Source organism: Pristiophorus japonicus, unplaced genomic scaffold, assembly GCF_044704955.1.
Source record: "Pristiophorus japonicus isolate sPriJap1 unplaced genomic scaffold, sPriJap1.hap1 HAP1_SCAFFOLD_603, whole genome shotgun sequence".
Lineage (NCBI taxonomy): Eukaryota > Metazoa > Chordata > Chondrichthyes > Pristiophoridae > Pristiophorus > Pristiophorus japonicus.
Window position 1 is genome coordinate 273171 of NW_027254513.1, and position 11634 is coordinate 284804.

Below are 11634 nucleotides of genomic sequence, written 5' to 3' on the forward strand. Positions count from 1 at the left end.
CCTCCGACAGTGCAGTACGACACTCCCTCAGTGCTGCCCCTCCGACAGCTCAGTACGGCACTCCCTCAGTACTGCCCCTCCGACAGTACAGTACGGCACTCCCTCAGTACTGCCCCTCCGACAGCGCAGTACGGCACTCCCTCAGTACTGCCCCTCCAACAGTACAGTACGGCACTCCCTCAGTACTGCCCCTCCGACAGCGCAGTACGGCACTCCCTCAGTACTGCCCCTCCGACAGCTCAGTACGGCACTCCCTCAGTACAGCCCCTCCGACAGTACAGTACGGCACTCCCTCAGTACTGCCCCTCCGACAGCTCAGTACGGCACTCCCTCAGTACTGCCCCTCCGACAGTACAGTACGGCACTCCCTCAGTATTGCCCCTCCGACAGTACAGTACGGCACTCCCTCAGTACTGCCCCTCCGACAGTACAGTACGGCACTCCCTCAGTACTGCCCCTCCGACAGTACAGTACGGCACTCCCTCAGTACTGCCCCTCCGACAGCACAGTACGGCACTCCCTCAGTACTGCTTTGGAGGCTGTTCAGATAAGGGTAAATTATTACATACAGCAAACCAGACTCCCCACCCACCCTTTCCTCCAACCACTGCCTGTCCCACCCTGTGACAGGGACTGTGGTTCCTGTATTGGACTGTTCAGTCACCTGAGAACTCGTGTTCGAGTGGAAGCAAGTCTTCCTCGATTCTGAGGGGCTGCCTGAGATGATGAATAAAGCCAGTCCTCTCGCAATCCCGACTCCTGTTCCGATTTCTGATATTATACACAAGAACATAAGAAATAGGAGCAGGAGTGGGCCATTCGGCCCCTCGAGCCTGCTCCGCCATTTAATACGATCATGGCCTGATCCGATCATGGACCCAGCTCCACTTCCCTGCCCGCCCCCTTATCGGTTAAGAAACTGTCTATCTCTGTCTTAAATATATTCAATGTCCCGGCTTCCACAGCTCTCTGAGGCAGCGAGTTCCACAGATTTACAACCCTCTGAGAGAAGAAATCCCTCCTCATCTCAGTTTTAAATGGGCGGCCCCTTATTCTAAGACCATGCCCCCTAGTTCTAGTCTCCCCCATCAGTGGGAACATCCTCTCTGCATCCACCTTGTCGAGCCCCCTCATAATCTGATACGTTTCGATAAGATCACCTCTCATTCTTCTGAATTCCAAGGCCCAACCTGCTCAACTTTTCCTCATAAGTCAACCCCCTCATCCCCGGAATCAACCGAGTGAGCCTTCTCTGAACTGCCTCCAAAGCAAAGTATATCCTTTCGTAAATACGGAGAGCAAAACTGCACGCAGTACTCCAGGTGTGGCCTCACCAATACCCTGTATAACTGGAGCAAGACTTCCCTGCTTTTATAATCCATCCCCTTTGCAATAAAGGCCAAGATACCATTGGCCCTTCCTGATCACTTGCTGTACCTGCATACTAACCTTTTGTGTTTCATGTACAAGTAACCCCCAGGTCCCGCTGTACTGCGGCACTTTGCAATCTTTCTCCATTTAAATAATAACTTGCTCTTTGATTTTTTTTCTACCAAAGTGCATGACCTCACACTTTCCAACATTATACTCCATCGGACAAATTTTTGCCCACTCACTGAGCCTGTCTGTGTCCCTTTGCAGATTTTGTGTCCTCCTCACACATTGCTTTTCCTCCCATCTTTGTATCGTCAGCAAACTTGTCTACGTTACACTCAGTCCCTTCTTCCAAGTCGTTAATATAGATTGTAAATAGTTGGGGCCCCAGCACTGATCCCTGCGGCACCCCACTAGTTACTGATTGACAACCCGAGAATGAACCATTTATCCCCACTCTCTGTTTACTGTTTGTTAATATAGATTGTAAATAGTTGGGGCCCCAGCACTGATCCCTGTGGCACCCCACTAGTTACTGATTGCCAACCCGAGAATGACCCATTTATCTCGACTCTCTGTTTACTGTTTGTTAATATAGATTGTAAATAGTTGGGGCCCCAGCACTGATCCCTGCGGCACCTCACTAGTCACTGATTGACAACCCGAGAATGAACCATTTATCTCGACTCTCTGTTTACTGTTTGTTAATATAGATTGTAAATAGTTGGGGCCCCAGCACTGATCCCTGCGGCACCCCACTAGTTACTGATTGCCAACCCGAGAATGACCCATTTATCTCGACTCCCTGTTGCATTTAAATAATCACAACTTCTTATCTGCACGTGCTTGTTTTCAGCCGATATCAAACTGCGGCTTGCCGACGGACCGGATCCCTGCTCGGGCAGGATTGAGGGCTACACCAACGGAACCTGGGGGACCGTCTGTGACTCCCGGTGGGACTTGCCGGACGCCGAGGTGGTGTGCCGCCAATTGCGTTGCGGCTTTGTCCGCGCAGCGACGCGCAGCGGGACTTTCGGCGAAGGGGTCGGGCCAGTTTGGGGCAACAACGTTAATTGCAATGGCACCGAGCCATACCTGTGGGTGTGCCCGTTCGAGAACGCCGGTCCGCGTTCCTGCCCCGTCACCAACGACGCCGGGGTCATCTGCTCAGGTGAGACCATGCCGCGGGCCGTCAAGCAAGCGTACTACTTAATCGGCGCAATTGCAAGCGCGCTAGCCTATTAGAAAGGAGGCAGACAGAGAGCAGCAAACTATAGACCGGTTAGCCAAACATGCTGTAGTTAGGAAAATGCTGGAGTCCATTATTAACAGGACATTTGGAAAAGCGAAATTCAATCAAGCAGAGGTTTTATGAAAGGGAAATCACGTTTGGCAAATGTGTTGGAGCGCCTTGAGGATGTAACGAGCAGGGTAGATATTGGGGAACCAGTGGATGTGGTGTGTCTGGATTTGCAGAAAGCTTTCAACAAGGTGCCACATAAAAGGTTACTGCACAAGATAAAACTCGCGGGGTTGGGGGTAACATATTAGCACGGATAAAGGATTGGCCAACTAACGGAGAACAAAGTCGGGATAAATGGGTCATTCTCGGGTTGGCAAACAGTGACTAGTGGGGTGCTGCAGGGATCAGTGCTGCGACCCCAACTATTTACAATCTTTATTAACGAATAGAAAACAGAGAGTCGGGATAAATGGGTCATTTTCTGATGGGCAAAGAGCGACAAATGGGGTGCTGCAGGGATCCGTGCTGGATACAGGGTATTGGTGAGGCCACACCTGGAGTACTGCGTGCAGTTTTGCTCTCCGTATTTACGAAAGGATATACTTTGCTTTGGAGGCAGTTCAGAGAAGGTTCACTCGGTTGATTCCGGGGATGAGGGGGTTGACTTATGAGGAAAGGTTGAGGAGGTTGGGCCTCTACTCATTGGAGTTCAGAAGAATGAGAGGTGACCTTATCGAAACGTATCAGATTATGAGGGGGCTCGACAAGGTGGATGCAGAGAGGATGTTCCCACTGATGGGGGAGACTAGAACTAGGGGGCATGGTCTTAGAATAAGGGGCCACCCATTTAAAACTGAGATGAGGAGGAATTTCTTCTCTCAGAGGGTTGTAAATCTGTGGAACTCGCTGCCTCAGAGAGCTGTGGAAGCCGGGACATTGAATATATTTAAGACAGAAATAGACAGTTTCTTAACCGATAAGGGGGCGGGCAGGGAAGTGGAGCTGGGTCCACGATGGGATCAGCCACGATCGTATTAAATGGCGGAGCAGGGCTCGAGGGGCCGTATGGCCCACTCCTGCTCCTATTTCTTATGTTCTTAGAATATATGAAGTCAATGATATTATTCAAGGCTGGGAGGGATAGGTTTTTGGTCTCAAGGAGAATCAAGGGATGGAATCATAGAAGTTGAGAAAGGCGCGATATAAATAAAATTCTTCCCTCCCTCTCTCCCTCGCTCCCTCGCTCCTCCCTCCCTCCTCCCTCCTCCCACTCTCCCTCCCTCCTCCCTCTCTCCCTCCCTCCCTCCCTCTCTCCCTCCCTCCTCCCACTCTTCCTCCCTCCCTCCCTCTCTCCCTCCCTCCTCCCACTCTCCCTCCCTCCCTCCCTCCCTCTCTCCCTCCCTCCTCCCACTCTCCCTCCCTCCCTCTCTCCCTCTCTCTCTCCCTCCCTCCCTCCCTCTCTCCCTCCCTCCTCCCACTCTCCCTCCCTCCCTCCCTCTCTTCCTCTCTCCTCCCACTCTCCCTCCCTCCCTCCCTCTCTCCCTCCCTCCTCCCTCTCTCCCTCCCTCCCTCCCTCTCTCCCTCCCACTCTCCCTCCCTCCCTCCCTCCCTCCACTGATCGCTGCGCCTTATCGATCGCTCAGCGCCCCGTTCAATCCGCCCCAACACCGCCCCAGTCTGATGGGGCTTGCCAATAACCGCCTTCTGCATTCTTCCAGACCAGCCTCTGAAGCCGGAACTGAGCCTGTTGCGGGCGGTGGGTCGGTTTTCCCAGGGAGAGAACGTCAGCCTCCTGTGCTCCTCGCCCGCCTTCTACACCGGCGCCACGTTCTACCTCTACAAAGTTGGCGAGACGGCCCACATCCAGTTGGCCAGGGCCTTGCCCTCGTCCAGGGTCGTGAAGTTTGTCGTGACCAAGATTAACACCGGCCACGAGGGTTACTACACCTGTACCTACCAGCTGGAGAGAGATGGGCGCAACCACACCTCAGAGCAGAGCGCACAGGTCAAAGTCATCGTCATAGGTAACTCCGCACCCGACATAATTCACCACAGGCCCGGGTCTCTCGGCGTCGTGCAAGGCATGCGTCCCGCTCCCACACGAGTTCTCAGGTGGCTGAACAGTCCACTACGGGAATTACTGTCTCGGTCACAGGGTGGGGACAGATAGGCGTTGGAGGAAAAGGGTGGGTGGGGAACCTGGTTTGGCAAACGTGGCTACGTTGCACGCGGTCCTTTCTTCCAAGTCGTTCATGGAAGAACAGAAGAAATAGGGGCAGGAGTGGGCCATAAGGCCCCTCGAGCCTGCTCCGCCATTTAATACGATCGTGGCCTGATCCGATCATGGACACAGCTCCACTTCCCTGCCCGCCCCCTTATCGGTTAAGGAACTGTCTATCTCCGCCTTAAATATATTCAATGTCCCGGCTTCCACAGCTCTCTGAGGCAGCGAATTCCACAGATTTACAACCCTCTGAGAGAAGAAATTCCTCCTCATCTCAGTATTAAATGGGCGGCCCCTTATTCTAAGACCATGCCCTCTAGTTCTAGTCTCCCCCATCAGTGGGAACATCCTCTCTGCATCCACCTTGTCGAGCCCCCCTCATAATCTGATACGTTTCGATAAGATCACCTCTCATTCTTCTGAATTCCAATGAGTAGAGGCCCAACCTCCTCAACCTTTCCTCATAAGTCAACCCCCTCATCTCCGGAATCAACCGAGTGAACCTTCTCTGAACTGTCTCCAAAGCAAGTATATCCTTTCGTAAATACGGAAACCAAAACTGCACGCAGTACTCCAGGTGTGGCCTCACCAATACCCTGTGTAACTGGAGCAAGACTTCCCTGCTTTTATACTCCATCCCCTTTACAATAAAGGCCAAGATACCATTGGCCTTCCTGATCACTTGCTGTACCTGCATACTAACCTTTTCTGTTTCATTTTCAAGTAACCCCCAGGTCCCGCTGTACTGCGGCACTTTGCAATCTTTCTCCGTTTAAATAATAACTTGCTCTTTGATTTTTTTATGCCAAAGTGCATGACCTCACACTTTCCAACATTATACTCCATCGGACAAATTTTTGCCCACTCACTGAGCCTGTCTGTGTCCTTTTGCAGATTTTGTGTCCTCCTCACACATTGCTTTTCCTCCCATCTTTGTATCGTCAGCAAACTTGGCTACGTTACACTCGGTCCCTTCTTCCAAGTCGTTAATATAGATTGTTGGGGCCCCAGCACTGATCCCTGCGGCACCCCACTAGTTACTGATTGCCAACCCGAGAATGAACCATTCATCCTGACTCTCTGTTCTCTGTTAGTTAGCCAATCCTCTATCCACGCTAATATATTACCCCCAACCCCGTGAACTTTTATCTTGTGCAGTAACCTTTTATGTGGCACCTTTTCAAATGCCTTCTGGAAGTCCCAATACACCACATCCACTGGTTCCCCCTTTATCCACACTGTTCGTTACATCCTCAAAGAATTCCAGCAAATTTGTCTAAATTGGAAGAAAGGACTGAGTGTAACGTAGTCAAGTTTGCTGACGATACAAAGATGGGAGGAAAAGCAATGTGTGAGGAGGACACAAAATCTGCAAAAGGACACAGACAGGCTCAGTGAGTGGGCAAAAATTTGGCCGATGGAGTATAATGTTGGAAAGTGTGAGGTCATGCACTTTGGCAGAAAAAAATCAAAGAGCAAGTTATTATTTAAACGGAGAAAGATTACAAAGTGCTGCAGTACAGCGGGACCTGGGGGTTACTTGTACATGAAACACAAAAGGTTAGTATGCAGGTACAGCAAGTGATCAGGAAGGGCCAATGGTATTGTTATGTAATGATGTGGTATCGTCCCAGTACCTTAAATGTAATGTAAGTACTATGCCACACCACAGAGGGCGCTGCGGTGGGAAACCCTGGTAGTACCTGTAACAAGGACTATATAAGGGTGACCACCGCACCTGAGAGGCACTCTGGAGCTGAACAATAAAGGACGAAGGTCACAGCAGTTAGACTTACACCAGACCGTGTGGAGTCAGTGATTTGTGTGCGACATACACCATAGGTATCTTGGCCTTTATTGCAAAGGGGATGGAGTATAAAAGCAGGGAAGTCTTGCTCCAGTTATACAGGGTATTGGTGAGGCCACACCTGGAGTACTGCGTGCAGTTTTGCTCTCCGTATTTACGAAAGGATATACTTTGCTTTGGAGGCAGTTCAGAGAAGGTTCACTCGGTTGATTCCGGGGATGAGGGAGTTGACTTATGAGGAAAGGTTGAGCAGGTTGGGCCTGTACTCATTGGAATTCAGAAGAATGAGGTGATCTTATCGAAACGTATCAGATTATGAGGGGGCTCGACAAGGTGGATGCAGAGAGGATGTTCCCACTGATGGGGGAGACTAGAACTAGGGGGCATGGTCTTAGAATAAGGGGCCGCCCATTTAAAACTGAGATGAGGAGGAATTTCTTCTCTCAGAGGGTTGTAAATCTGTGGAACTCGCTGCCTCAGAGAGCTGTGGAAGCCGGGACATTGAATATATTTAAGACAGAGATAGACAGTTCCTTAACCGATAAGGGGACGGGCAGGGAAGTGGAGCTGGGTCCATGATCGGATCAGGCCATGATCGTATTAAATGGCGGAGCAGGCCTCGAGGGGCCAAATGGCCCACTCCTGCTCCTATTCCTTATGTTCTTATCTTTGAATTTCTCTTTCCAGATAAGCCGCCGAAACCCAAGATTGAATTAATGAGACCTTCCGGCATTTATTCAATTGGGGAGACAGTGGGCGTACGATGTACAGCCCATAACGCCTATACAGGTGCTATTTTCATCCTGTCCAAAGTTGAAAATAACGCCTATATCACCTCGGCCGTTGCGAAGACATCTGGGTTCTCCACCGTGCTTGCCATCAAAGACATACGATCCAGCGACCAGGGAGTTTACGTCTGCCTGTACCAAATAAGGAGATCAGGGAAATTATTCAACTCAACACAGAGCGAGCGACAGCAGCTGATTGTCACAGGTAGGGGGCACCACCTTTCGACAGCTTTGGGCCCGAATAACATTTTGAGGCCATTTTCAAAACAACCAGCGGTCGGAAGATAAATATGGTAGACGGAGCATAAGAACATCGAAACATAGAAAATAGGTGCAGGAGTAGTCCATTGGGCCCTTCGAGCCTGCCCCACCATTCAATAGGATCATGGCTGATCATTCCCTCAGTACCCCACTCCTGCCTTCTCTCCACACCCCCCGATCCCTTTAGCCGTAAGGGCCACATCTAACTCCCTTTTGAATATATCCAACGAACTGGTCCCCAACAACTTTCTGTGGTAGAGAATTCCACAGGTTCACAATTCTCTGGGTGAAGAAGTTTCTCCTCATCTCGATCCTAAATGAATACCCCTTATCCTTAGACTGTGTGAGCCCTGGTTCTGGACTTCCCCAACATCGGGAACATTCTTCCTGCATCTAACCTGTCCCGTCCCGTCAGAATTTTATATGTTTCAATGAGATTCCCTCTCATTCTTCTAAATTCCAGTGAATATAAGCCGAGTCGATCCAGTCTCTCCTCATATGTCAGTCCTGCCATCCCGGGAATCAGTCTGGTGAACCTTCGCTGCACTCCCTCAATAGCAAGAACGTCCTTCCTCAGATTAGGAGACCGAAACTGCACACAATATTCCAGGTGTGGCCTCACCAAGGCCCTGTACAACTGCAGTAAGACCTCCCTGCTCCTATACTCAAATCCTCTCGCTATGAAGGCCAACGTGCCATTTGCCTTCTTCACCGCCTGCTGTACCTGCATGGCCAACTTTCAATGACTGATGTACCATGACACCCAGGTCTCGTTGCACCTCCCCTTTTCCTAATCTGTCACCATTCAGATAATATTCTGCCTTCCTGTTTTTGCCACCAAAGTGGATAACCTCACATTTATCCACATTATACTGCATCTGCCATGCATTTGCCCACTCACCTAACCTGTCCAAGTCACCCTGCAGCCTCTTAGCATCCTCCTCACAGCTCACACCGCCACCCAGCTTAGTGTCATCTGCTCAATTGGAGATATTACGCTCAATTCCTTCATCTAAATCATTAATGTATATTGTAAATGAATATTGTAAATAGCTTTGGTCCCAGCACTGAACTTTGCGGTACCCCACTAGTCACTGCCTGCATTTCTGAAAAGGAACTGTTTATTCCTACTCTCTGCTTCCTTTCAACCAACCAGTTCTCTATTCACGTCAGAACATGAGAATTAGGAGCAGGAGATAGGGAGGGGACGAGGGGCCATGGAGGGATTTGTAAACAAGGATGGGGAATTGTAGGGGCTGGAGGAGGTTGCAGAGATAGGGAGGGGGGCGAGGGAGGGATTTGAACAGGAGGATGAGAATTGTCGGGGCTGGAGGAGGTTACAGAGATAGGGAGGGGGGTGAGGGAGGGATTTGAACAGGAGGATGAGAATTGTAGGGGCTGGAAGAGGTTACAGAGATAGGGAGGGGGGGGCGAGGGAGGGATTTGAACAGGAGGATGAGAATTGTAGGGGCTGGAAGAGGTTACAGAGATAGGGAGGGAGGCGAGGGAGGGATTTGAACAGGAGGATGAGAATTGTCGGGGCTGGAGGAGGTTACAGAGATAGGGAGGGGGGCGAGGGAGGGATTTGTAAACAAATATGGAGCATTGTGAAATGGAGGTGTTGCTTAACCGGGAGCCGATGTCGGTCAGCGAGCATGGATACCGGAATAAATTGGTGAAAACAAAGTGACAATTCCGTTTCTATTTCTAGATGAGCTTCAAAAGCCCGAAATTATACTGCAACGACCATCTGGACAGTACCTTGAGGGGCAGTCCGCTGAAATAAAATGTGTTGCCCCAAGGGTGTATAAAGGGATAACCTTTACCCTGTACAAGTCGGGAAGCAGCGTCGTCATAGCCTCGTTTGGACCGACGGAAAATACAACAATTCTGATGACAGTCAGTAACATGAAGCAAGCCAACACAGGATCATACACATGCATGTACCAAACCAGGATCTCAGGGCGACGTTACAATTCAGCACGGAGCGAACTGGCAAACATAACTCTCACCCGTAGGTGGACATTATTACAACTGAACTAGAGAGGAGATTTACCAGGATGTTGCACTGGAGAGGGTACAGAGGAGATTTACCAGGATGTTGCACTGGAGAGGGTACAGAGGAGATTTACCAGGATGTTGCACTGGAGAGGGTACAGAGGAGATTTACCAGGATGTTGCACTGGAGAGGGTACAGAGGAGATTTACCAGGATGTTGCACTGGAGAGGGTACAGAGGAGATTTACCAGGATGTTGCACTGGAGAGGGTACAGAGGAGATTTACCAGGATGTTGCACTGGAGAGGGTACAGAGGAGATTTACCAGGATGTTGCACTGGAGAGAGTACAGAGGAGATTTACTAGGATGTTGCACTAGAGAGGGTACAGAGGAGATTTACCAGGATGTTGCACTGGAGAGGGTAGAAACATAGAAACATAGAAACATAGAAAATAGGTGCAGGAGTAGGCCATTCGGCCCTTCTAGCCTGCACCGCCATTCAATGAGTTCATGGCTGAACATTCAACTTCAGTACCCCATTCCTGCTTTCTCGCCATACCCCTTGATCCCCCTAGCAGTAAGGACCTCATCTAACTCCTTTTTGAATATATTTAGTGAATTGGCCTCAACAACTTTCTGTGGTAGAGAATTCCACAGGTTCACCACTCTCTGGGTGAAGAAGTTCCTCCGCATCTTGGTCCTAAATGGCTTACCCCTTATCCTTAGACTGTGACCCCTGGTTCTGGACTTCCCCAACATTGGGAACATTCTTCCTGCATCTAACCTGTCTAACCCCGTCAGAATTTTATATGTTTCTATGAGGTCCCATCTCATTCTTCTGAACTCCAGTGAATACAAGCCCAGTTGATCCAGTCTTTCTTGATAGGTCAGTCCCGCCATCCCGGGAATCAGTCTGGTGAACCTTCGCTGCACTCCCTCAATAGCAAGAATGTCCTTCCTCAGGTTAGGAGACCAAAACTGTACACAATACTCCAGGTGTGGCCTCACCAATGCCCTGTACAATTGTAGCAACACCTCCCTGCCCCTGTACTCAAATCCCCTTGCTATGAAGGCCAACATGCCATTTGCTTTCTTAACCGCCTGCTGCACCTGCATGCCAACCTTCAATGACTGATGTACCATGACACCCAGGTCTCTTTGCATCTCCCCTTTTCCTAATCTGTCACCATTCAGATAATAGTCTGTCTCTCTGTTTTTACCACCAAAGTGGATAACCTCACATTTATCCACATTATACTTCATCTGCCATGCATTTGCCCACTCACCTAACCTATCCAAGTCGCTCTGCAGCCTCACAGCATCCTCCTCGCAGCTCACACTGCCACCCAACTTAGTGTCATCCGCAAATTTGGAGATACTACATTTAATCCCCTCATCTAAATCATTAATGTACAGTGTAAACAGCTGGGGCCCCAGCACAGAACCTTGCGGTACCCCACTAGTCACTGCCTGCCATTCTGAAAAGTACCCATTTACTCCTACTCTTTGCTTCCTGTCTGACAACCAGTTCTCAATCCATGTCAGTACACTACCCCCAATCCCATGTGCTCTAACTTTGCACATCAATCTCTTGTGTGGGACCTTGTCGAACGCCTTCTGAAAGTCCAAATATACCACATCAACTGGTTCTCCCTTATCCACTCTACTGGTACAGAGGAGATTTACTAGGATGTTGCACTGGAGAGGCTACAGAGGAGATTTACCACGATGTTGCACTGGAGAGGGTGCAGGGAGATTTACCAGGATGTTGCACTGGAGAGAGTGCAGAGGAGATTTACCAGGATGTTGCACTAGAGAGGGTACAGAGGAGATTTACCCGGATGTTGCAAGAGACAGGGTACAGGGGAGATTTACCAGGATGTTGCACTAGAGAGGATACAGAGGAGATTTACCAGGATGTTGCACTCGAGAGGGTACA

The 11634-nt window shown here is 49.9% G+C and overlaps 1 protein-coding gene across 1 annotated transcript in view; it reads left to right on the plus strand.

Moving 5' to 3' along the window:
* The window catches only part of LOC139255433 (scavenger receptor cysteine-rich domain-containing protein DMBT1-like), a 108590-nt gene extending 103803 nt beyond the window's left edge, over window positions 1-4787 (plus strand). The window contains exons 9-10 of the mRNA XM_070873917.1: window positions 2231-2545; window positions 4336-4787. Of these exons, the coding sequence (XP_070730018.1) occupies window positions 2231-2545; window positions 4336-4787 (767 nt within the window). The remainder of the gene's footprint in view (window positions 1-2230; window positions 2546-4335) is intronic.
* The last annotated feature ends 6847 nt before the right edge of the window (window positions 4788-11634 follow it).